The sequence below is a fragment of the Geotrypetes seraphini genome, chromosome 6 (assembly GCF_902459505.1).
Source record: "Geotrypetes seraphini chromosome 6, aGeoSer1.1, whole genome shotgun sequence".
Lineage (NCBI taxonomy): Eukaryota > Metazoa > Chordata > Amphibia > Gymnophiona > Dermophiidae > Geotrypetes > Geotrypetes seraphini.
In genome coordinates, this window is record NC_047089.1 from 210,940,755 (window position 1) to 210,968,140 (window position 27,386).

The 27,386-nt window shown below is 42.9% G+C and overlaps 1 protein-coding gene across 2 annotated transcripts; it reads left to right on the forward strand.

Moving 5' to 3' along the window:
* Nucleotides 1-334: 334 nt before the first annotated feature.
* On the forward strand, nucleotides 335-27,386 carry LSM1 (LSM1 homolog, mRNA degradation associated). Of its 2 annotated transcripts, XM_033948721.1 has the most exons (4): nucleotides 336-564; nucleotides 1,756-1,824; nucleotides 6,648-6,763; nucleotides 26,730-27,386. In XM_033948721.1, the coding sequence occupies exons 1-4, from the start codon at nucleotides 519-521 to the stop codon at nucleotides 26,898-26,900; spliced, it is 402 nt and encodes a 133-aa protein (XP_033804612.1). In that variant the 5' UTR covers nucleotides 336-518; the 3' UTR covers nucleotides 26,901-27,386. The 2 variants fall into 2 exon arrangements, with proteins under 2 accessions (XP_033804613.1, XP_033804612.1); XM_033948722.1 differs by lacking the exon at nucleotides 1,756-1,824 and having other exon boundaries at nucleotides 335-564.

Genomic DNA, 27,386 nt, shown 5'->3' on the forward strand with positions numbered 1-27,386 from the left:
TTTAGGGCCCCTTTTACAAAACATCGAAGCCCATTCAATTCCTACGCGGGCTTCGGTGCATTTACTGCGGCAGCATCTCTACCAGTAATTGTCAAGTAGAATTTCGTTTGTAGCTCTTCAGTGTTACAAGGTAGCTATTTCTTGACATAATATCACATTCATGACATTTGCTTGATTTTGAACACGCTGAGACAGCAGAGAAAAAATATTGAAAAAAGGAAACTGAAAGATTGCCCTGACACAATTTATCATAAATTTAAGCTGAAAAAAGTGTAATTTATCAATTCTGATCGGCTAAATTGGGGATGCGATAAATTTCCTCCAGACCAGCCCCTATTTCCCATTGAGCGCTTTCTCTTACGTCACCGTGAGGTTGAGGAACACGCCGCGTTCGGTTGGAGCGGAAGTGGTGGGCCGTAAAGATGGTGGCACTTCCGCTCCGTGGGGCTGGAGATCCTCTGTGATGAGGAGCCGGCAAGTTTGTAGTGAGTGTGCCGGGGGGAAGCACCAGCAACGCCATGAATTATATGCCGGGAACGGCTAGTCTTATTGAGGATATTGATAGTGAGTGTGTAAGCTCCGCTGCCTCTCTCTTCATGCTTTTTGTCTAGTTCTTCGGACCCGTATCTCTTCCCCGCCCGAGTCTCTCTAAGGTCTGTTTTTAGCCCGGGTTCCCCTTGTGTAGCAAAAGTTCAGGAGTCCCTTGTCCCTTATTGCTGGGACCCACGCAACCTTATGGTTTCATTTGACTGTGGTCTACTTTAGTACTTTGTGCTCAGCAGCAGTCTGGAGGCATCTTGCACTCCCGAAGGACCTTCTGTCCACTCAAATTTCTTAGTTTAGCTGTTTCCTGAGAATTCTGGTCTTTTGCATTTTGTTCTCAATAATGATCTAGCAGGATTCAAGCTTTACCCTGGAGCCTTATTCTGTGGGCTTCCTCTTATTCTACAGAGGCCCAAGGGTGTGGTGTTCTGTTCTTTAGTTTTGGGGGGGGACTAGGCCCTATAATCTCTCCTTATTCTAGGAAAGAGGGTCAATTCTTGGACAGATTTCAGAGAGAATAGTTTTTGTTTTGTTGGCTGGATTCATAGAGTTTAACCTCGGAGATACTGCAGTAGGGGGAAAGGTATGAGAAATGCTAATTGTCTTCATTTTCCCTCCATGAACAATTTATTGGTCTAACTTCATTTATAGTTACATAAAATCAAAACAGATTATTTTTCTTCCCATTTTTAAGGCAATTTTAAGTGGTATCGCATATGTTGTGATTGAGAGAAAAAGTGCTGTTACCTGTAACACAGATCTCTCCATGGATAACAGGATTTCTGCTTGTCTATGGATAACATCTGTTAGGCTAAATAGACAGATGATTTTTGTCCCACCTCCAAAGATTTGATATCATCCCAGTGTTTTCCATGAAGGGTAAGGACACTGCCATGCTTTTTGCCCTGTTTATTTTACCGAGTAGTTTTTAAGGATAAGATAGTGTTTTTTATAAGCCTGTGGAGTACAACAGTTAAGTGAAATAAAGATCAAAGTGTGTGTATGCTGTGGCCAGATTAAATCAAGGAAATTAAAATTAACTTAGTGCATATGTTTCTGAAATGTTAAATTTAGTGCACACATTATCTATTAGCAGCTACCACTTGTGTTTATGTATTTCTTAACTACTTTGCCAGGACCTTTTTGTGTTTTTACTCATGCTTGTCTTTTTTTTCTTTTAACCATTGATTACTTACTGACTGCTTCTTTCAGAAAAACACTTGGTGCTCCTTCGAGATGGAAGGACCCTGATAGGATATCTAAGGAGTATAGACCAGTTTGGTATGTTTTGAAAAAAAAGGGCTTTTTAAGTCTTGTGCATGAAATTATCACGTAATCAATTAAATATTGTTAAAAGCATTAGATATATTTTTGCCTTTTTTATGCAGCTACATACTCATTTGCCTTTTTTATTTTAGTGATTTCAGATAATTTTATTGGTATGATCTTTTTACATGTGTGCCAAAGAAATACATTTTCAGAATAGATAGGGGGAACTCTTGCCACAGTAAAATAAAACACATTGGAATTCAGCAAGTACCAAAATTGTTTGTTGAAGAGAAACAGGTGAGGATTTGAAATAAGGGAGGTTCCAATGCAAAAAGCACAAGCCCTGAACCTGTGGGTAGTGCATCTTCACCTACAAGGGATGCAGAAGGTATGATTTTACATTTTCAACTCCATCTCCCTGAATCCCCATGCACTGAGCTCCTCGGCATTTTCCTTCTGGAAATGAGGTGGTGTCCCTTTTTTTTTTTCCTGGGGGTGCCTGACATTTGACCTGATGGTGTCAGCCTGCATTCACAAGACCAAGCAATACTTCAGTCGAAGGAGCAAGTGGGAAAGCACCAGTGTATTTGCTGTAGTACAAACTTGGCTCACTTGGGATCTCTTGTATGTGTTTCTGCCTTGGCCAATGAAAGGCTGAGTCGTTTGAAGAATAGTGATGCGTCGATAACTGGTGATCTCATGGCTCCAGATTGGCCATGTTGCTTTTGGTGCGTGGATCTAGTCCATCTACAAAAAGACCAGAGTCTGAGACTACCTCTCTATCCAACGCTGCTCTTGCAGGGTCCACTCGCTGTAGAGAATCCAGAACACCATTGGCTTGCGGCGTGGCTCTTGAGCACGTGACCTTAGTACAAAAAGATTACTCAGAGGTGGTCATAGCCACACTCCTTTGCTCCAAGAAACCAGCGACAGCGGCTTATGAGACAGCCTGGAAAGTATTTCAGCACTGGTGTTGGAGCAACAGATAGAACTGGTGAGGGCCCCAATAGCAGCGATTATTTCATTTCGTCAGGAAGGGCTTGGTGGTTAGTTACTTAATAGTCTAGGTGACCAGTCTCTCATGTTTTCAAGCTCATTTGAAGATAGGTCCCTTGGCCTCTCACCTGGATATTTCCAGATTTTTGAAGGGAACAGTGAGGTTATGTCTGTCTATGCATCTAATTTGTCCTTCCTGGAACCTGAACCTTGTGTCGAGGGCCCAGTACAAGCCCTTACAGAAGGCTATGCTATCAGATCTCACTGTAAAGACAGTTTTGTTTCTTTGGGGGTTTTTTGGCCAAAGTTTCAGTATGAAGGATCTCGGTACTCCAGGCCTTGTCATGCAGGGAACCATTCCTCAGAATAACGGACATGGGAGTGTTCCTACATACATTTCCTTCCTTCCTTCGAAGGTAGTATTGGTGTTCCATGTGAATCAGGAAGTCCCAACTACCAGCATTTCAGACCACAGACATGAAGAAGCAGGACAAAATTCTAACTCAGTTAGATATCAGAACAGTTTCCAGATGTTATAGTGCCATTGTATTGCTTGATGGTATGGCCACACCTCGAATATTGTGTGCAGTTCTGGTTGCCATATCTCAAAAAAGATATAGTGGAATTGGGAAAGGTACATAGAAGGGCGATGAAAATGATAAAAGGGATGGAAACAGGATACTGGGTTTGATGAACCTTTGGTCTGCCCCAGTATGGCAATTCTTGTATTCTCCTTCATTACCTGGAGGCAACAAATGACTTCTGACTTTCAGATCATCTCTTTGTCCTAACTAGTCCAAACTGAAGGCCTCAATTTCCAGATAGATACAAGTGGCTATTTCTTCTGCTTACATCAAATGTAGTAAATGTTCTCCCATTTCCTTCTACCAGAAGTGTGACATCATCATGGGCAGAGTGCAAGATGGTACCACAAGATGAGATTTGTAGGACAGCCACGTGGTCCACGCTACATATCTTTACTAAGTTTGCAGAGTAAATGTGGCATCACAAAAGGACTTTGCGTTTAGGTTAGCAGTGCTACCAGCAGGATCTTCGATCCCACCTTAAGCTCAAGGGACTGCTTTGATACATCCCACAAGTTCAGGGCTTTTTGCACTGGAACAGAAGATTAGGCTCTTGCTTTGATTAATCTTCTTTCCAGTAGAAAAGCACATGAGTCCTGAAGTCTTGTCATATCAGTTTTCAATGTAGCCTGCTTTAATCTAAGACATGCCGCAGAGACTTGTCTATTGGCACTCAAGCAATATGAAGCTACAGCTTCAAAGAGACAGGAGTGTGTATATGGTTCTGGATAAAGTCAGGGCCAAACAAGTGTTAGTGCTGCTTGCACTCAGGTAGGTTGTTGTTTTCATTCTGCCTTGTTAATGAGTTGTGTTTTCATGCAGAACAGATCAAAAGTATATTATCGGGGAGTTCCCCCATGCCCCTTTTCATTGTTTTCCTCTTTCAGGAGTTCTCTGCTTTGGTACAAACTGAGGACAGAGGGCAGTGCCTGGTGATGCAGGGAGGTGGCATTGAAAATGTAAGATGATACCTTCTGCATCACGCTTGGATGAAGATTAACTACTCACAGGTTCAGGACTCATGTGCTTTTCTACTGGAAAGAAGATTTTAAAAAGTGGGAGAATGGCAGGGCTTCATGTCCACTTTAATTGTACTCTATTGCATATGCAGTGAAGTATGGTTCACATTATCTTACAATGTTAATGTTGCTTTGTAATGGTTTGGTTACCACCTGGGGGAGTTGTGTACACATTTTGGGTACACTTTCTGCCTCTATGTTCTGTATTAATGTGGTGTGATCAAGTCGATGAAGCCAGCTGCGCAATGTGCGTCGGCGGTGAAAAGGGCGAACAGAATGCTAGGAATGATAAAGAAGGGGATCATGAACAGATCGGAGAAGGTTATCATGTCACTGTACCAGGCATGGTGCCCCCTCACCTGGAGTACTGCATACAGCACTGGTTGCCGTACATGAAGAAGGACATGGTACTACTCGAGAGGGTCCAGAGAAGAGTGACTAAGATGGTTAAGGGGTTGGAGGAGTACCGTACAGCGGAAGATTAGAGAAACTGGGCCTTTTCTCCCTTGAACAGAGGAGACTGAGAGGGGACATAATCAAAACATTGAAGGTACTGAAGGGGATAGACTTAGTAGATAAGGACAGGTTGTTCACCTGAGAGGGCACTCCTTAAAGTTGAAAGGGGATAGATTCTGTACAAACGTAATGAAGTTCTTCTTCACCCAAAGAGTGGTGGAAAACTGGAACGCTCTTCTGGAGTCTGTCATAGGGGAAAACACTCTCCAGGGATTCAAGACAAAGTTAGACAAGTTCTTGTTGAACAAGAACGTACGCTGATAGGGCTGGCCTCAGTTAGGGCGCTGGTCTTTGACCAGAGGACTGCCATGTGTGTGGACTGCTGGGCTTGATGGACCACTGATCTAACCCAGCAGCAGCAATTCTTATGTTCTTATGTTAAGAACCTAAACTTCAGTTTGTATGCCCATTTGCAAGAGATGGTGACATTCAAATTGGAGGATTAAAAACCCTCTTCAATAAGGTGTGATTCCTATAGTCAGTTACTTGGTTGAGGGTTTAGGAAATATCTTTCACAGCATGAGTATATATAACTGGGCAGATTGGATGGGTTGATTTGATATTGTTTGTAAAAACAAAAACACAACCTATCCATCCCATCAGTTCTAGGTGGTGAACATTAAAATCTATAAAAATAATCAGATAAAACATACATATGCAAATCGCAAAACTACAGTAATAACTAATATTCTGGAAACCAGAATAAAATAATTATTTAGAAAACATTTATGTTATGGATGGAGGGATCAAAAATGGGGGAACCACCAGGGAATGGAGACCCCACAATCAGTTGTACCAAGCAAAAAAAAGTGGGGTCAAGACAATGGTCTTACAATGGATAGAGGGACAACTATTAAATATAGTAATGAACTGCAAATCATAAATTTTGATGTCACTCAAAAACCTGAGGGCATTGTATAAAAGGGATGGGAAGATAAAGCTGGATCCTACAACATTTGGCAGGCTAGTAGAGAAAATTTAAAAAATGAACCACAGGTCCTGCAGAGGCTGCTCACTTCTGACACACCTGACTGCAAACCTTCAGCTGCTGATAAATAAATCTCTCCCCCCCCCCCCCTGCGCAGGCTCAGTCAGAATGAGGCATCTTGGGACTGCCTCGTTCTGACTGATCCTATGCAGTGTGGATTTATTTATGAGCAGCAGCTGAAGGTTTGCAGGTAGGTTTGTCAGAGAGGCGAGCAGTCTTCAGGAATTGTGGCTCATTTTTAAAATTTTCTCTACTATCCTGCCAAATGTTGTAGGATCCAGCTTTATCTTATGCCTACAAGTGCTTTGGACCATTCCAAGTTCTTCATCATTGTTGACTACTTATATTGGTTCCTCAATCCCAACAGACTCCCGAGGCAGGCTTTACCCCAAAACCGCGGACCATGTCTGGTCCTAGAAGAAACATCTATTTCCAAATCTGGATGGTCCTTGGTGCTTTTTCTCATTTCTTAACATAAATGTTTCACCACTTGAAATGATATAAACAGTTGGGTGAATTTGTTATCCTATAGTTGTTGTTCTTGAATTTGTTTATTGTATGCAGTCTGAATATGGTTTAACATGAAATAAAAGCACACACAATGACTTGATCGGTTCTGCCTTATCTACTTTTCATTCACATGACGATGCTAATTATGTACTGAATGAAGAAACTAAATTTAATTCTTTTATTTTACCTTTATTCCTTGAACTTTGTTTGGGAAAATGACAGCTAACTTGGTGTTGCATCAAACAGTCGAGCGCATTCATGTCGGCAAAAAGTATGGTGACATTCCCCGTGGGATATTTGTTGTTAGAGGAGAAAATGTGGTTCTGCTCGGAGAAATAGTAAGTAGAGTGGAATATACCCACATGCATGCTACATCTCATCAACTTAACTGGTAGTTTTATTATTTATTTAAAAAAAATGTATAGTCTGCTTATAACAGGATTACAAAAGTACATACAAAATTATGAAACATAAACAGATAATGCAAAACAAGATAAAATGCAGCAGAAATAATATGCACAAAAATAGTTACCAAGGCTAGAGTTTGATTAGGGTAATGAAAGTCACAGGATCTTCTTACTTGCAGATGGGAAATAGTTAATGTAGCCTCAGTTGTGGTGATTGCCTCAATGCTATATTAAATCTGAGAATAAGTAAAACAAATGAATGATTCGCTCATGATAAAATTATTCAGAGAAGTTAAAACAGTCTGGGTCTGGAACTGGGCCTTTAAATATGAGATGAAATTTAATGTAGTCTAGTACAAAGTAATGCACAAATCCTAACCTTACATACAGGGCTGTGGAGTCGGTAGATAAATCCTTCGACTCCTTAGTTTCTGGTACCCACGACTCCAACTCCAGGTACCCAAAATTGACTCCGACTCCACATCCCTGCTTACATATACAGTGTTGGCTTGCACATTAGGAGTTACTTGGGAGTGATTTTTGTTAATACACTGAAACCCTCAGCTCAATATGCAGCAGTAATTAACAAAAAAAAGGCAAATAGAAAGTTTATATCCTTGCTGAGCCATTCTAAATAAACTATAAAATTATTATGTGCCTATACCAGTGGTCTCAAACTCGCGGCCCGGAAACCACATGCAGCCCGCTAGGTACTATTTTGCGGCCTGCAGTCTATACTAGTGCTATCTGTACTAGTGCTGTCCGCTCTTTGCAACGTCCTCTGACTTCCCCCCCCCCCCCCCCCGGCCTCCCGCTCTTACCTTCAGATAATTAACGAAGCCTGCAGAGAGGATTGCCGGTGCTTCCGACTGTAGGGGCAGGGTCGCAGCAGAGGGAACGTGCTACGGAAGCCAATGGCAGCTTGCAAGGAACGCTACAGCATCGGCAATCCTCGCTGCAGGTTTCAGTAATTAGCTGAAACTAAGACCGGGAGGCCAGGGGGAAGTTGGAGGATGCTGCAAAGAAGGGGGGAACATGCAGGCCTTCGGGGGGGGGGGAAGATTTATAAACTCTAAAGAGTTTTACTTCATGCAAAATTGTCATTTCTTTAAGACATTAACTATTTTTTCTGAAGCCCTACAAGTACCTACAAATTCAAAATGTGGCCCTGCAAAGAGTTTGAGACCACTGACCTATACAGATCATGATATGGTTGCACCTTGAGCATCGTATGATCTAAAATAAAGATGTAGCAGAACTGAGAAGGTCAACCAAAATGATTTTAAAAATATGGAAGGGCTAAATAGGTCAAGGCTTTCCAATTTGAAAAAGATAACTGAAAGGAGATAATGATAGCAGCTTATAAAATCATGAGTGGGGTGGAACAGGTTATCAAGGACAGTTTATTTCAATTGGTACTAAGAGTAGGGGAAACTCCATTACACCAGGTAATTTACCATATACCATCGTAAATTTTATTTAAAATCTACTACTAGTCACTACACAATTAAGATGTGGAATTTATTGCGTTCCTCGAATGAGTATAAGTTGCAGCTGTACTCACTTGAGGAAAGCAGAGAGAGGGGTGACATGATCGAGACATTCAAGTATCTCACGGGCCGCATCGAGGTGGAAGAAGATATCTTCTTTTTCAAGGGCATCTGTGGAAAATCAGGGGCGGGAAACTGCACGGGGACACCAGGAAATTCTTTTTCACTGAAAGGGTGGTTGATCGCTGGAATAGTCTCTTCCACTTCAGGTTATTGAGGCCAGCAGCGTGCCTGATTTTAAGGCCAAATGGGATAGACACGTGGGATCTATTCACAGAGAAAGGTAGGGGAGGGTCATTGGGGTGGGCAGACTAGATGGGCCGTGGCCCTTATGTTTCTATGTTTAAGATGTGGTCAAGATTCATAGAATAGCTGAGTTTCATTAAAGTTTGTACCAGTTCCTGGAGGACAAGTCCATTAGCAATTATTAACCATGCAGACTTACACTGTTCCAGAGCTTGCAAGTTAATATCAATCTGCCAGCAAGTGGCAATAGAAACGCAGAAAAGAGCTGAAACATATAACCCCAGCCAGGTAACTTAGCCTTTCAGTATTTTCTATCTCCAGCAGGTGGAAAGATTTGATTTCAACTCTGAGTTCCATTTTGGCTGCTCTTGGTTCAGTTAGTTGGCTGGCTCCTAGTTGAGTTTCTTCAGCCTCATTTTGATCCAGGTAGTCATTGCAGCCTGTGCCCTCTCCCCCACCCCCATTTGTTTGGTTGGCAGCAAGGCTCAGCAGCTAGTTCATTTTTGGAGTTTAAAAAAAAAGGCTGCTTTTGTTTTTTTCCCCTTGGAGCAGTCTAGCCAGAGGAAATCAGGACTCCAGTTGCTTGTGGGAAACAGTGGGTTTGTGAGTGCTGTTTCTTTTCTTGGGGGAGCAGCTGTTTTGCTGTACTGCAAATGTAATGGAGCAGTAAGCCTCTTACATGAGGCAATGCACAGGGTGTGGCTCTAAGCTCCCTTGGAAGAGGGGCTCCTAGGCCATTGAGTGAATCAATGTCGGGGACATAGTGGTGTGCAATGCCAAGTTTTCAAGTTTATTAATTTCTTGTTATACCGTCTATCCCAAATATCTAGACTGTTTACAGTAGGTAAATACAATGAAAGTTTAAAAAGAATACATAGTCTAAAATATTAGGGAGGAGATAAACAGACTTGACTAACAGGGAACCTGGGGAAGGGAAATAGTTACAATACAATTAAGGAAGAAAGAGACAAGGGGAGGGAATCTCTTCTGTATTTCTTCATAAAGTAGGAAAGTGTTAACCCATGTTGAAAGTGTCTTGAAATTGGAAGGTTTTAAGTTTGGATTTGAATAATGATGATGATGATTCCTGTCTGAGTTGGTTGGGCATTACATTCCATAGTGTCAGAGCCATAATAGAGAAAATTGATTCACGTGTAGTGTCGTAGAAGATTTTACGAATGGAGGGGATTACAAGATTTTGAGAATTGGATCTTAAAGCTCTAGAAGAGGAATAAGGAATTATATGTTTGTCAATGAAAACTGGAGAGTTTGTGAGTCTGGTTTTAAAGGTGAGTAGGAGCAGTTTGTAGGTGATCCGATGGGAGATGGGTAGCCAGGAGAGAGAAGTAGAGGCAGGAGTCTAAGAGGGGAATCGGCGAGAGTTAGCTTCGCCCACCCCCGACATCGACGACTGAAGCTCCTCCTTAAAAGGGGAGGGGCCAACGGCGCAGAGTTGATCGGAGCAGGCAAGCAGGGGAGGAGAAGCAGTTGCAGAGGGAGTGAGAAGCTAAAGGGGAGAAAAGCACAGGAGAGAGAAGTAGAGGCTGGAGACTAAGAGGGGAATCGGCGAGAGTTAGCTCCGCCCCCTGATGTCGACCACCAAAGCTCCCCCTTAAAAGGGGAGGGGCCAACGGCACTCGGCTGTTCGGCGCGCGTTGAAGGCGAGCGTTAAAGGTGCTCGCCTTTAGTGAGGGCGCCTTTGCAAAGGGCCTTGAGAAGGGACGAGCCACCACTAAAGGAAAGCAGAAGGAGACCATAGCAGCTGCAGAGGACACACAGCCAGGCGGACACAGAAGACATCCACAGCAGACCGGCAAGCAGGCAGCAATGGAAGCAGCAGACAGAAGCAGGATATTGAGCTACTCAGTTTTCTGCACCGTTTGCCATCTGGGGAGGTAGTCATACATATGTCACTCCTGGAGGGCAGAGTACTGGAACTGGAAGCAATTCAAGCAATGGAGGAGGAAGACAGAGATGCAGAGAACATCAAGACAGAGGACACCATCGAGGAAGAAGTCCGAGAGTTGGAGAAGAGGCATACAGGGAGGCTGTGGAAAATCACCAGCAATAGTGGAACTGCCGAGATACACCTACAGAGAGTGTGGACCACCCGACGGACAACCACAAAGAAATGGGCGACAGCAGCGAGAATGAAGGACACAGACCTATACCTGGAGAGATGGACATACACCAGGGACTCGGACCTGCGGCTAGAGAATCAGGAGAAGATAGAGAGGCCAGCAATCGTCGTGGGGGACTCCATCAGAGAAGACGACAGTCACATAGTGGGAGGAAGACTGGATCGGCTGGTGACCTGCCTACCGGGAACCAAGGTAGAAGACATAGTGAGCCGCATCGACAGGATCATCGACAATGTGGAAGAAGAAGATACGGCGGTGGTGATCCATGTGGGGACAAACAATGTGAGCAACAGGAACTACAACAGGGAAGTACTAAAGGACCAGTTCCGGATGCTAGGAAGGAAGCTGAAGACCAGAATGCAGAGGATAGCATTCTCGGAGATCCTGCCGGTACCCAGGGCTGACGAGAAGAGGCAGATGGAGCTGCAAGCAATCAACACGTGGATGCGGCGCTGGAAGGATTCCACTTCGTGTGCAACTGGACAACATTCTGGGGGAAGAGCAAGCTATTCAGGAAGGACGGACTCCATCTCAGCAGAGACGGAACAAGGCTACTTGCACGCAACATCAAGAGAACAGTTGAGAAGTTTTTAAACTAAGAAGAAGGGGAAAGCCGACAGTCGACCGAGAGAGAGAGTTGATGGTTTGGGAACCGGTATACCCGGAGGATACCGTGCAGAAAGATAGAGAGAAAGGGACACAAGATAAATCGAAAGGGACACAAGGGGGAAGGAAATGCAAGAAAGGAATAGGCCGCAAATCAAGTGTATGTACACAAACGCAAGGAGCCTTAGGAATAAGATGGGTGAATTAGAAGCTGTGGCATAAAAAGATAATGTTGACATCGTCATCACGGAAACATGGTTGACTGAGGAAAACGTCTGGGACACTGTGCTACTGGGATACAAACTATACCGTAGAGACAGAGTGGCTCAAAAAGGTGAGGGCATAGCCATATACGTCAAAAGAGGGAATGAATCTACTGGAGAGAACACGCCACAACTGACGGATAAGTTAGTCTCTAAGGGGCAAAATTCTGGGAACAAATGGACTGGAAATTAAGATCGGCATCTACTAATGACCCCCAGGGCAGTCTGAAGAAATGATGGACGAGACTAAACACAACTGCAAGAGAGGCAACGCAGTTATCATGGGTGACTTCAACTATCCGGGGATAGACTGGAACCTAGGCACATCCGGCTGCGCTAGGGAGACCAAGTTCCTGGATGCTGTAGGCTAGGAGTGTCAAACCTGTGGCCCTCGGGCCACATATGGCCCCGTGAAGTATTTTGTGCGGCCCCGGTCGAGGGCAATGCAGTGTTTTTCTCTGCTGCCCCCGGGTGTTTACCGTCTTGCTGACTCCCTCCTCTGTCTTGTTGTAGTGTTTGCGTGTTTGTGCAGCTCCAGAAACTTTTTTTTTTTGGCCAATGCGGCCCAAGGAAGCCAAAAGGTTGGACACCCCTGCTGTAGGCGATTGCTTCCTGGAACAACTTCTCAAAAAAAATACAAGAGGAAATGCAATTCTGGACTTAATTCTAAATGGACTGCAAGGATTGGCACAAGATGTAGATGGGACGCTGGGAAACAGCGATCACAATATGATCCGTTTCAATCTGGACGCAGGGGGCGAAACATCGATCCAGACCAACAGCCTTGGCACTGAACTTCTGAAAAGGGAATTACAAAAGGATGAGACTCATGGTGGGGAAGAAGATTAAGAAGGAGATGAGCACTGTACAAGCTTGGTCCCTTTTTAAGGACACTGAGGCACAAAGTTTTCTTGTCTCTGATCGCTTCCTTCACCGAATAGATCAGAGACAAGAAAACTTTGTTTAAGGAATGGAAAAGGTCAAAGACGGATGAAAACTGGAATAAACGCAAACAACATCAACACAGGTGTCATAAGGTGGTAAAAGGGGCCAAAAGAGACTACGGGGAAAAATAGCCAAGGAGGCGAAAAACTTCAAACCGTTCTTTCGATTATATTAAGGGGAAACGACCTGTGAAGGAAGTGGTGGAACCATTGGATGACTGTGGACTAAAGGGAGTGCTAAAGGAGGACAAAGCAATCGCCGACAAACTGAACACATTTTTTGCGTCCAAAGAGGATATACAGAGCATACCAGAACCCATCAGGCTATATGCTGGAAACGAAGATGGGAAACTGGCAGGGTTGACGGTCAGTCTAATGGAGGTATGTAGGCAGATTTATAGGCTTAAGAGCAATAAATCCCCGGGACCAGATGGCATCCATCCGAGGGTCATCAAGGAACTGAAAGGGACTATAGCTGGACTGCTTCAACTAATAGCCAATCTCGATCAAATCAGGAAAGATTCTGGAAGATGGTGAATGTTATGCCGATCTTCAAGAAAGGTTCAAGGGGAGATCCGGCAAACTACAGACCGGCGAGTCTGACCTAGGTACCGGGAAAGATGGTATAGATGCTGATAAAGGACCACATCATTGATCACTTTGACAGACATGGGCTGATGAGGGCCAGTCAGCACGGTTTCAGGAAAGGCAGATCGTGTTTGACAAACTTGCTGCACTTTGAGGGAGTAAACAGGCAGATAGACAAGTGCGACCCGGTTGACATTGTATATCTGGATTTTCAGAAGGCGTTTGTCAAGGTTCCACATGAACGACTACTTCGGAAAATTGCAAGCCATGGAATCGAGGGTGAAATACTCCCGTGGATTAAAAACTGGCTGGAGCATAGGAAACGGAGAGTGGGAGTAAATGGACAATACTTGGACTGGAAGAGCGTCACCAGTGGAGTGCCACAGGGCTTGGTCCCGTGCTCTTCAACATCTCTATAAACGATCTGGATATTGGCATGACAAGTGAGGTGATTAAATTTGAGGACAATACGAAGTTATTCAGAGTAGTGAAGACACATGGGGATTGCGAAGATCTGCAGCGTGACATAATCAAGCTCGAGAAATGGGCATTGGCATGTCGGTAACAAAAATCTCATGCACGAATACAGGATGTCCGGGGCGGTACTTGGAGAGACCTTCCAGGAAAGAGACTTGGGAGTTCTGAATGACAAGTCGATGAAGCTGTCCACGCAATGTTCGGCGGCGGCAAAAAGGGCGAACAGAATGCTAGGAATGATAAAGAAGGGGATCACAAACAGATCGGAGAAAGTTATTATGCTGCTGTACAGGGCCATGGTGCGCATTCACCTGGAGTACTGCATCTAGCAATGGTCACCGTACATGAAGGGCACGGTACTACTCGAAAGGGTCCAGAGAAGAGCAACTAAAATGGTTAAGGGGCTGGAGGAGTTCCCGTACAGTGAGAGATTGGAGAAACTGGGCCTCTTCTCCCTTGAAAAACAGGAGACTGAGAGGGGACATGATCGAAATATTCAAGATACTGAAGGGAATAGACTTGGCAGATAAAGACAGATTGTTCACCCTCTCCAAGGTAGGGAGAACGAGAGGGCACTTCCTAAAGCTGAAAGAGGATAGATTCTGTACAAACATAAGGAAGTTCTTCTTCACTCAGAGAGTGGTAAACAATTGGAACGTTCTTCTGGAGTCTGTTATAGGGGAAAACACCCTCCAAGGATTCAAGACAAAGTTGAACAAGTTCCTGCTAAACTGGAACGTACGCAAGTGAGGCTGGACTCATTTAGAGCACTGGTTTTGACCTAAGGGCCGCCACATGAGCGGGCTGCTGGGCAAGATGGACCACTGGTCTGACCCAGCAGCGGCAATTCTTATGTTATTACTAGCTGATGACCCGGCGTTGCACGGGTATTTAATTATAGCAATAACACAGTAAATGGATTCAAATAAAGATACTTTATAGTGGTGAATGAAATTATATTTTTACAGCTTTATAAAAAGTACAATAATCAAATTATAATGCGAAATATTTGACAAAATGAATACAATACAACAAACACAAAACTTGATTATAAACAACATTTTTAGTTTCACCTCCAGGAGCAAGAACATATAAATTCTTGGGTGAAGAGACCCCCCAGAACATATCACCCCAGGTAGTGAGGGATCTGCATACCAAGTTTCGTTCAAATCGGTCAAGCCGTTTTTGAAGCACTGTGAGAATGGCAGCTTTTTACTGTTTTTCCATTGACATGAATGGGTGAAATCTGATTTTTTGTTTGTAGCTCCGCCCACGTGTGCAGGTGGGCCGCGAGACCCCAGGTAGTGAGGGATCTGCATACCAAGTTTCGTTCAAATCGGTCAAGCCATTTTTGAAGCACTGTGAGAATGGCAGCTTTTTACTTTTTTTCCATTGACATGAATGGGTGAAATCTGATGTTCTGTTTGTAGCTCCGCCCACGTGTGCAGGTGGGCCGAGAGACTCCCAGAACATATTACCCCAGGTATTTGGAATTACTGTGAGAATGGCAGCTTTTTACATTTTTTCCATTGACATGAATGGGTGAAATCTGATTTTATGTTTGTAGCTCGGCCCACGTGTGCAGGTGGGCTGCGAGACCCCCAAAACATATCACCCCAGGTAGTGAGGGATCTGCATACCAAGTTTCGTTCAAATCGGTAAAGCCGTATTTGATTTACTGTGAGAATGGCAGCTGTTTACATTTTTTCCATTGACATGAATGGGTGAAATCTGATTTTCTGTTTGTAGCTAAGCCCACGTGTGCAGGTGGGCCGAGAGACTCCCAGAACATATCACCCCAGGTATTTGGAATTACTGTGAGAATGGCAGCTTTTTACATTTTTTCCATTGACATGAATGGGTGAAATCTGATTTTATGTTTGTAGCTCGGCCCACGTGTGCAGGTGGGCTGCGAGACCCCCAAAACATATCACCCCAGGTAGTGAGGGATCTGCATACCAAGTTTCGTTCAAATCGGTAAAGCCGTATTTGATTTACTGTGAGAATGGCAGCTGTTTACATTTTTTCCATTGACATGAATGGGTGAAATCTGATTTTCTGTTTGTAGCTAAGCCCACGTGTGCAGGTGGGCCGCGAGACCCCCAGAACATATCACCCCAGGTAGTGAGGGATCTGCATACCAAGTTTCTTTCAAATCGGTCAAGCCGTTTTTGAAGTACGGTGAGAATGGCAGCTTTTTACTTTTTTTCCATTGACATGAATGGGTGAAATCTGATTTTATGTTTGTAGCTCCGCCCACGTGTGCATGTGGGCCGCGATACTCCCAGAACATATCATCCCAGGTAGTGAGGGATCTGCATACCAAGTTTCGGTCAAATCGGGCAAGCCGTTTATGCGTTGGCAGCTTTTTACAGTTTTGTCATTGACATGAATGGATGAAATCTGATTTTCAGTTAGTAGTTCCGCCCACGTGTGCAGGTGGGATGCGAGACCCCCAGAACATATCACCCCAGGTAGTGAGGGATCAGCATACCAAGTTTAGTTCAAATCGGTCAAGCCGTTTTTTACATTTTTCCCATTGACTTGAATGGGTGAAATCTGAAGTTATGTTTGTAGCTCCGCCCATGTGTGCAGTTGGGCCGCGAGACCCCCAGAACATATCATCCCGGGTAGTGAGGGATCCGCATACCAAGTTTCGTTCAAATCGGGCAAGCCGGTTTTGCGGAGGCAGTTTTTACATTTTTTCCATTGACATGAATGGGTGAAATCTGATTTTCTGTTTGTAGCTCCGCCCAGGTGTGCAGGTTGGCTGCGATACCCCCAGAACATATCACCCCAGGTAGTGAGGGATCGGCATACCAAGTTTCGTTCAAATCGGGCAAGCCGTTTTTGTGTGATCACGGCACATACATACATACATCCGATTTTATATATATATAGAAGATGTTAATGGGCCTTTTGGGAGTTTTCGTTAAGTGATATTCATGAACAAGCTATACGGGCTGGGGTTGGGAGTGGGGGAGTTTCTCGCTTGTATCAGGCTTTATTGAAATGGGAATCCCTTATTGATCCCTATAAATTGGCCTGGGAAAAGGATTTGCCTGCGGGGTGTAGTTTACCCAGTGGGGATGCGTTATATCAGAAATTATTCAAATTGACTATCTATTCATTTTATAGAAAATGGCTATAAAATGTATTATAGATAGTAATACACCCCTGATCGGCTATTTTCCATGTGGGTACGGATTGATGCTGGTGCAACTGTGGGCAGAAGGGGGATTTCATACATATATGGTGGACATGTCGAGCAGTGCGCTTATATTGGCAGCAGGTGGGTTGTGTGTTAATATCTTACAGAAACCTTGTTGTGTTTTAAAGGACTGTTGCCTGCTTAATGTTGGAGTTCCTGGTTTCACTCTCCATGAGCAGAAATTAGCGGCCTATGTATTTACAGCTGCTCGTTTGGCTTTGGCACAATGCTGGCATTCTCCCCACTATCCCTGCTTTGCTAACTGTATACTCTCATTTAGATTACTTGCAATTGATGTCTAAACTGACAGCATTGAGGCTTAATACGCTTGTTTCTTATTCTAAAATTTGGGACCCTTATATACGGTGGAGACGGCACTATCCTTAACTTTGAAGAGGGGGTTCTGAAGGTTGACCAGTCCTTTTTGTGCTCTGTTGAGTGTTGTTTCGACCTGTTGTATCTATACACCTGTCTTTTGTATTGTTAATTTTGGCTTCTTGGGTGGGGGGGTTGGGGTGGGTGGATTTCTTTTTTGTGTTGTGTTATTGTGCATTGTACTGAAGAGTTCCTGTATAACAGTTTGCTGTATTGAACTGGGGGGGGGGCAGGGATTCTGTTGTGGTGATTGCTGTACATTTTTGGCTTTTTGTAATGACTTTTGTTTTTCTCAATAAAAAATGTTTTGCAAAAAAAAAAAATTTATTTTCTGTTTTTGTGATTGCAATGTGTCAGATTTGAAATGTATATCCTGCCAGAGCTGGTGTTAGACTGCGAACGTGAGCTAGGATTTAACAGAGAGAGGAAGTCCTTTTTTTTGTTTATACCACAGGGCTAGTGTGGGTAGAAGAGAGCAAAGGGGGTGAAGAGGCTATAAAATAAACCTACCAGGATGTAAAAAAAACAAAAACACACCGAATTGGGCAGGAAAATCCTGAATCAGGCAGCATTAATCCCCTTGAGTCTGGAGGGGGTCCCCATTCCCGTGCGGCTCTCTAGTCCAGAATAACGCACCTATTGTACTAGAATAACCTTTTTAAAGGAAATATTTGTAGTACTTGGCTTCATCCTCTTTAAAGTCTTCTAATCTACTTTAAACTACCTCAAGTATCTTCAACAGAGGCTGTTCAAGATGAGTGAAATTTTTATAGAGGGTTTTTTGAAAGGTCCAATGAAAGAAAGGCAACCCCTTGTGAATGATTTTTTTGAGGATGTTGGTCAGAGGTCCCTCCTTTTTTTACAAGAATTATTTAGAAAACTAGGGACTCTTTTTTGCCTTTTAGTTATTTGAAGGATTTTTGCAGATCTTGCACTAATTTTTCCATTAGCCTACTGAACTTGCAAAATATTACATGGAAGCACTTATGGTCTCCTGTGTGCTCCTGTATTAACCCTACATTATCCAATTAGTGCATGCTAATCAGAATGTGCTAGCCAGATAATTCTTCCATGCCCATTCTACTCCCATGATGTGCCCCTCCTGAAAAAATCACACATGCACAATTTGTTAGCAAATGCTAACATGTTTCACAGTATGCCTTTTTTTCCCCTGCATAAAATGTGCATTAGTGCTTAACAGTTTAGTAAAAGGTCCCCTAAGCTTGGTCAGTTGGTGATAAATCATATTTCTCCTCAGGAAATGAAGCAAAGTGTAAGTATTGTTACTCATTAGTGCCTTTCTTATTTTTTTTCTCATCTTATAAGAATCGTTTAAGTACTAAACTTGATCGATTGGTGGTGTGGTTTTTCTGCTCGGCAAATGAAATAGTTTTATGTATTGCTTACATTTAGTAGTTCTGCTTTTCCTCTTACTGTGAAACTTCTTATGATTATGTTCTTATGATTAAATATTTGTGAAATTCTCAACTACCTTTTATAAAAAAAAAATCCATTTAGAACAAAATTGCCATGTAATGCCCTTTACCGTTGTGTGTAAAAGTGTAGGCACCTTTGATTAAATTGTAAGTTTCAATAAATTCCTAATGTAGGCATAAATAGGTGTTCAGGAGCAGCCCTAAGTACTACTGCCTTCTATGGGAGAACAGTACAATGAGGTATGTGAATACATGGAATGGAATTTTATTTAGCATTCTGAATTTATTATTTTTGGTCCTCTGGGGTTGGATCTGAATTCTTAGCTCAAACAATTACTGAACAGGCTAATTATTAAAAATAAATAAAATATTTAAAAGCGAGCAGCAGCCACAGGTGGTCAAAACGGTGTAGTTAAAATGTGAGATGTATGTCCTGAATAAACTTGGATGCTCAGGAAAAATACAATACATTTTTTTGACACTATTGCATGAACATTTTACTTCAGAGTAAACGATTACCCTACAGGCCTTTAAATTTGTGCTTCCTGGATTCCCTATTTAGCAATAACGGCTGAATACAACCTGTCGGTGAAGAGGAGTCATTTCTAGGTTGAAGGAGTTAGGCTGGTAGAGGAACTCTGAAGTGATGCCACAGTGCATGCAGTGCATACGAGTTGCTGCAGCACTGGAATCCTCCTGGACAAGAAAGGCTTGATGCAATACTAGTCAGAAGTTGCATTAGTAGAGTGAGCCACAAGCAGTTCTTGCTAAAGAGCAATTGCAGGTTAAAGTTAACTCTGCTTTAAGGCAGTCTGTAGAATCAATGCAGGAGGTTGTTGAGCTTTGTATTGAAGCTATATATAGTGGTAGAAATCTGGAACGCTCTTCCGGAGACTGTTATAGGGGAAAACACCCTCCAGGGATTCAAGACAAAGTTAGACAAGTTCCTGGTGAACCAGAACGTACACAGGTAAGGCTAGACTCCGTTAGGGCACTGGTCTTTGACCTAAGGGCTGTCAAGGGAGCGGACTGCTGGGCACGATAGGCCACTGGTCTGACCCAGCAGCGGCAATTCTTATGTTCTTAAGGCTCTAACTCCTAAACTAAGCGATCTTTTTACTAAGGTGTACCAACTGATTTAGCACACGTTAAATGCTAAGATGTCCATAGAGATAAAATGGGCATCTTAGCTTTAGTAAAAGGACCCCCATATGAATACAGCCTAATAATACAATCTCTTTATGGTGCAAATTTTAATGCATAATATGTTGCTGTGTTTTTACGAATTCTGCAAAACTGAATAGGGCAAGTGCAACATTGTGGACACACTTTCAGTTAATACTTTGTAACACCATCTTTGTAAAAAAAAAAAAAAATGTATATAAGTTTCCAATCATTTCTTGAAGCCTGTGATGCATCTCTTTCTCTCTTGCTTTTGGATTTTTTTTCCTACTCTTCCTTGCAGAATTTTTATAACTCAAAAATATTTGTAGGTCTGGTATGCATGCTTGAAAATATGTAGGGAGATCTCTTCTCGTATCCAAGTTTGGGCACTGAGAAGGCCCTTCTAAAATTGTAATCTTTTTTTTTGAAAGCACTACTTAGTTGACTTTGAGAGTTATTCATTGCCATACTGAAATATCAAACCTCTTCAGCTTCAGTTTTTTGTTTTTTTTCACCGAGTAGGACATTGGCTTTTAGGATCCTTTCTTCCACCCACACAATATTTCCTTTGCCACTGATTGCTACACAATCCTAAAGTATAGTAGATTCATACTCATGCTTAACTGTTGGCAAGAAAATGTTTGCTTCAAACGCTTTACTCCTTTTTCTCCAAATGTACCTTGTGTAGTTCTGGCTGAATAGTTGCTTTATTTTCAGCAGTCTAAAGTAGTTTGTTTCAAAAATGTTTTCAGCCGTATCAAAGTTTTTTGTCATTCTTTAATACTCTTATAATATTATAAAAGCCTTTGCCATAAAGGTTTCCTTCTGATAGCTTTTCAGTGCTGTTTTTGGACAAATACTCCAGGTTGGCAAAACATTCCAGCATGTCTTTTGTAATCTGCAGATTCTGGTTTGCAGATCCGATCCTGTTTTGGTAATTCTATCAGAACATTTTCTTGATCTTCCAGATCTTGCCATCACTTCAGTGATTTCTTTGTAACTTAATGTTGTTTGACAGTTCAGATTGCATCAGATTACAGTCATTTTAAATCTTTGGCAATGATATGAGGCCAGCAGTGGCTGGATTATTTTTGATTTTTGGGTTGGGGTTTTTTTTTTTTTTTAAATAGCCAGATATCAGCACAGAGTATCCAGATATAAAGTTGGTACTGGAACTTATCCAGTTACACACAATATTCAGACTGGTATCCAGATAACTACCCTGATAGTTAGGAAAGCCTTCTTGCTGTCCTAACTTTATCCAGATAAGTTACTCAGTTAGTGGACTGAATATTGCTGCTAACTGGGTAACTCCTAATTCTGACCCTGGCCTGACCTGACACTACTGGACAGTGTTGAGGATAATGCTGCTGAAAATCTGGCAATGGACCCAGTGAGTGTGTCTTACCTGGACTGCAATCATTCCTACCTGGTTTAAGTCTCACACTGATAATATCCCCACCTTCTTTGGAGGTTAAGATGCTTAGAGAAAACCCAGGGTTGTTGAAAATAGAGCACTGATCACAAGCTGAAAGGTTAGAAGGGATAGAGTATTTGTTCAACTATAGAATTGTTGACTAATTGAAGGCCTAGCAAGTCACTAAACTGTTTGGGCCTTAAATAACTGTTATGAATCAACTGGAAAGGTGTCCAAACTTTTTGCACTTATCATATTTGCTGTTTTATCATTTTCAGTGTGTTGGAATAGGCAAAGAGCAATTATGCATTCAATTTTGCAAAAAAGATGTTGTGTATTACTTTGTATCATATAGAGCTGTCCGCTTCTGTTCATTTAGTGATTCTTTGAAACGCATAGTTTTAGTAGTGGTTAGAGAATGACACGGTGGCGGTTACCCGCAGCTAGCTGCGGGTAACCCGCCAGAACGGGGAATGAAAAATAACAGTTCCTGCGGGGACGGGGATAAGGCCATTCACCGCCCGTGGAGCGGTGAATGGTCTTGTCTCCGCAGTGAGGCATTTAGGATCGCGCGGTCCCCGCAGCCACCACCCGCCCGTAGCGTTTAGCCAGCTCCCTCCCTCTACCTCACCTTAAATTCTGAGTTTGCTGGCTTCCATTTTCCTGAGCCGCACGCATTCAAAAAGCTGTGCACGCGCGGCTGCGCGAGTCCATCAAGCTTCTCCTCTGACGCAACCGGAAACAGGAAGTTGCAGGAGAGGAGACGCTTGATGGACTCGCGCAGCCACGCGTTCACGGCTTGGGGAAAAAGGAAGCCGGCAAACTCAGAATGTAAGGTGAGGTGGAGGGAGGGAGCTGGCTAAACGCTGCGATCGGGAAGGTGGAGGCTGCTAGACCGTGAGATCGCGTTTGTTCCCGGCTCATACTAGGAAGGAGGGAGTGAAAGGAAAAAAAATTCTGGGCCAAGGGGATGAAGAGGGAAAGAAAGAAACCCACAGCAGGAAAGAAAGGGGAAGACAGGCAGGTGAGCCAGATGCTGGAAGCAGGGGGGGGGGGGGAGAAAGTGGGAAAGAAGCTAGATGGGGTTGAAAAGAAGAGACACGCTGGTATGGAAGAGGAAGATAGGGGAAATATGGACAGAGGAAGGTAACAGAAAGAGGGGAAATTATGTGCATGGGGCATAGGGACAGAGACATAAAGGGGACATGCCATGGGGATGATATATGGACACAGGGGGGGGGGCAATGGCAGATACATAGGAGAGATATTAGAAATGGGGAAAATAGGAACACAGAAGCGAGATAGTTTGTGGGAATGGGACAGGGACAGAGCTTGCAGGCTCCAGCGGCTTGCAGAAATTACATTGTAACGTGCCACGAAAATAAGAGGGAGGGAGGTAGATAGACCACGCGAGAGGAGCTGAAGGGTGGTAGAAAGGAACAGATTGTAAAGGAGGGAGGGAAGGGTGGTAGTGGAAAGGAATAGAATAGACATTGAAAGAGGGTAGTGAAGAACAGACCCTGAAGGGAAATGTGGAAGACAGAGTGGGGAGAAGATGCTGGAAGGGAAGAAGACAGATGCCAGACTATGGGGGAGCGGAGGGAAGAAGATGGGTGCTAGACCAATTGGGGGAGGGTGAAGGGAAGAGGCACAGTAACAGCAAATGGAAGACGCAGAGAGAAGACAATCAGTGGATGGAAGGAATTGAATGAGAAGATGTGGAAAGCAGAAACCAGACAACAAAGGTAGAAAAAAAATTATATTTATTTATTTATTTTTTGCTTTAGGATAAAGTAGTATATTAGTTGTGTTGATAAAAATTTATAAACAAAGCCCTGCCAGCTGAACATCTCTTTCTCTAGTTCAGCAGCAGGAACTTTGATTTATAAGAAAGGAATAAGCTAAATATTACAGTACTAAGGCTTATATGGATGCTGCGGGGACAGTGAAGGGGCGGTGAGTGGGATGGCAGTGGCGGTGACGGGGCGGTGACGGAGCGGTGCAGAGGATGGTGGGGCGGTGACGGGGACATATTTTTCCCCGTGTCATTCTCTAGTAGTGGTGCCTATGCTTTTGCTCTCAATTGTTTAAATACATTAATTCAAGGCTGCCCTATAATGAGGCGGGTCCTGCCTTTGTGAAAACAGGAAGTAGGTGGGACTCAGCAGAGAGGAAGGCCTGACATCGGCTAGAGCAGCAAATTGTGGACGTTGCACTGCCGACTAGAGGGTAACAGAGGGGAGGGGGAGAGAAATGCTGCACCTGCATGGAGGGAGAAGAAAGACCAGGGAAGGAGACAGATGCAAGACTAGGGAGAAAGGAAAGGAAAGAGAGGAGATACCAGAGCATGGAGGGGAGGGATAGAAGGGAAGGAGAGAAGAGAGATGCCAGGGCCTGGGGGGAGGGAAGGAGACATGAGAGCCAGATGCACTAAACAGGACCAGTAAACCATGCGAGTCCGCTTCAATCTAATTTTTAGCCAATTCTAAAAGAGCTATTGATGCACTAAAAATTTTGCATGCAAACAATTTGTGTGGAGGTTTGTTGTAATCCCTGTCTCTCCCATCCCAAGCGACTCACCCCCCCCCATAAAAGAAAAAAAGCCCCCCATGCCAGTGAAAATCGGTAGAAGGGATGCACACTCCTTCCTGCCTTGCCACCCCTCTCCCCCACACTAGTGATAATTGGCAGGAGGGAGGCCCATTTCCCCTTCACGTAAAAAAATCGATAGGAGGGATGCCCAATATTTCCTTCCAATGGAGCACCCCCCCTTTTAAAAAAAGGGCAGGAGGGGATGCCCACTCCCTCCTGCCATCGGGTGCTCCCCCAAACCCACCTGGTACCTTTTTCACAAGTTGGGAGCAGGAGGGATGTGGTCTCATCTGCTCCGAGGCCTGCTAGTCTAAAATGGGGAGGAGCCTTAGGCTTTTGAGCCTATTTGTGCCTTAGGCTCCTCCCTCTGCATCCAAAGATACAGACGGAGGAGCCTAAGGTTAAGGTATATGAGGATAAAAGCAAATGGTGGTTTGGGAGGATTTATTGTTCAGCTTTGCTGATACCCTCTTAAGAATCAACTTACCGAGGCAGCTCTTCAATTTTGCCTAGTTGGGGTAGCCCTTTCTCCACCCTCATTTTGGATGCTGGGGGGGAGGGGGATAACTCATCCCTTTTCTCAGACAGTAGATTGCCTTGAGCTGCCCCTGCATTAATTCCAATACATATGTACAATGTATCACCCCATGTCATATATAATTTATAGTGTAATTTTCTGACGATTTGTGTAAGTCAAAGGAATTCTGCACAGGTCTTCTAGAAGTACTTTTTATTGCTTCTATTAAGCTGCTGCACTTGATGTGTAGAGCTGAAAACTGAAGGACCTGTTGGTGTGGTGCAAGTAAAATACACTATAAACAAAGTTTCATATTGGTGTTTGAAGATGGAAATCTTATGGTAATATTTATAAAGGAAGCTATGACAATAATTTGACTATCCTGGCAAACATTTGATCTAGCTAAAACAAAAATTTACCAGCCTTAGCACTTGTGGTTGTAGCAAACAGCATACAGGTGTTTTACAGGAATGATTGGTAATCTGTGGTTGAGTTGGTTTAATTGGGTATATGCACCCCTCTTAAAACAGCAGCTGCTGAATGCAAGAGGAGACTCCAGAAGCACAGTTATAGTGATTAAGTGTTGCAAGCTAAAATTTAATCAAACAAGCATGAATGCATTTTATGGATGCCTCCCTCCAGTGATGGTTGGGGGAAGAGGGAACATACGGCTAGTTATATTTCCCTATCTGAGTACTTTGGGTCCAGTTCATGCCTCTGCCAGAAAGTAACCCATGTTTGATAACAATCAGATCATTAAGTTTTTCCAACTTGAATTGGTAGTCTTCTCTTATCCCACTCCCCCCTTCTGTGTGGTAGATATGCACCATGATACATGTTTTACTACAGCACTTAAAGAAAGTTACCAGAAAGGGAAAAAAATGTTTGGAAAAAAACCTTACGATCAATTCACAGCAACATTGGACATTATTAGCTTAAACACAGAAGGCCAAATATAACAAAGCTCTTACAGTCTAATTGAACACATACCCATATTATCTTAATTTTTATATCACTTACTCCCTCCCCCATCTCAATCCAAAGCTTGCATTCTCTATCTTGACCCACTGACCCAGGAGTTGCCAGAAGTTTTCCTTATACCAACTCCCGGGTAACAGCTAATATGTTGCTTAAAGGACTATTCCTTGACATGCTTTTATTCTGTCCCATCATAGTGACTTCTCCTTCCTACATAATACCTAGTGAATTTTAAATGACCACCTCATCCCGTGTCCCAGTATTTTCCATATAGGTTCCCAGATCTTTTAAAGAGTTGTCCATTTTACCATATTGGCCCTACCCATATAAATTTGCCCTGTTACCAGCAAATTATACATTACTTCTCTCCCTTGCACCCTGTGGTTTAAATGTGAAACCTACCCTTTTGAATTTTTGCAGATTGTGACAATAAAATTAAACTATTATATATCTTTTCCAAATCGATGAACTATTTGAGAGCAACTTAATTTTAAAAATGTGTGGATACACATGCATATGTACGGTGTGGAGGCAATTTTTTTTTTTTTTTTTTTTTTTTACAGGGTGCCAGGGTTGGTCCCTATAGAGGTACCCATTTGTCTTTATGAAATATTAATGTATGTGTCAGAGAATGTAGCTTGAATGTAATTAAGTGTGATCACTAAATAGCTTGAGAGCTGGTGTAAATGAAGGTGCGTACTTTTAATCTACATGTGTATATGTTAACTCTTCCCCTATGTATGCCCGTCAGCAAAGTATATACCTTGCCATTGTGCCATGATATGTACTTTTACACTAGTTGGTATTTTTTAAGGGGTCACTTATGCATGGGAATAACTTCATGAAATTATTTCATGTCCCTACATGGAAGGGTTGAAAAGAATTCTATGAGTTGTTTTTCTTACGTTAATCACTGTTTCCTGTCGGTGTTAGTAATGCTGCTTTTCTGATAGTTGTAGTACATACCATGTGGTAAGAGCAAGAGATTCCACCTCCTCTTCCCCCACCACAGTATAATCAGCCAGAAGGCTTTTTCCAGAAGTAAATAATGCCCAAGTAAATTGCACAAAGGGCTTCAGTGTTGCACAGAAACAAGTATGGTGACAGCAAGAGATGAAAGGAGGAGCATGCAGATAGGCAGCAGAAGTGAAGTTAGTGACTCGGCTGTTCTCTACTATTCTGAAAACAAATTATTCTCTTTTTGGGTGGGGGGAGCTTGTATATAGTGCTTGCTATGAACGAATGAGCTGCATTGCCACCACTTGTCATCTAGTCAGAACTGTACAAAATATACTGACTTAAACAGAAATCAGTCCTCTCACAATGGTGTCTGTATTCTTAGATGGTACAGGTGTTACTCACCTTTTTTTTTTTTTTTTTCCTTTTTCATAGGACCTAGAGAAAGAAATGTGTGCTCCTTTGCAGCAGGTGTCTATTGAGGAGATCTTGGAAGAGCAGAGGGTGGAGCAGCAAACAAAACAGGAAGCAGAGAAAGTGAAAATCCAGGCTCTGAAAGAACGAGGCCTTTCAATTCCACGCGCTGATACTCTGGATGAATATTAGACCAGCAGATCCCTCTGCTGTGAAATAAACAGAATGTGTCATTACAAAGATGTAATGCAGCCACTCACTGACATTTATAATGTACATTTTCAGTCTGGGGGAAGAAAAACTTTTATTTTTAAATTTAGACTTCAGTTTTATTTTTTGTGACAGAAGTACATTTAAGAAAATCATGCTTTCTCTTTACAAAATCATTGTTGACAGGAAAAAAATAGCCAGAGAAATAGCACACGTTGCTATGGGCATGGTAAAACAGCATTCTTTTAAAAAGAACAATCATTGCATTCTGTTAGGTTTGTGTTTTTCTTTTTCACTTGCATAAGCGGTGAAAGTTTCCCACCAGTTTGTAAATAAAAACTGTATAGGTGAAAGTGCTTATCAAGAGCTTGAAATTCTGTGTTTGTGAGTGTGTGCTGTTGTATCATAGTATAACGGTGTGGGTGTATTGTTTGGTTTTAATTAAAGCAAGAGTATCGATATATTTCA

What these genes read in the sequence shown, in the direction of transcription:
- LSM1 (XM_033948721.1), top strand. Translation starts at nt 519, where the DNA reads ATGAATTATATGCCGGGAACGGCTAGTCTTATTGAGGATATTGATA. An exon ending in AAGGAGTATAGACCAGTTTG is followed by an intron (nt 1,825 to 6,647) that starts GTATGTTTTGAA and finishes GGAAAATGACAG; the next exon opens with CTAACTTGGTGTTGCATCAA. An exon ending in TGGTTCTGCTCGGAGAAATA is followed by an intron (nt 6,764 to 26,729) that starts GTAAGTAGAGTG and finishes CCTTTTTCATAG; the next exon opens with GACCTAGAGAAAGAAATGTG.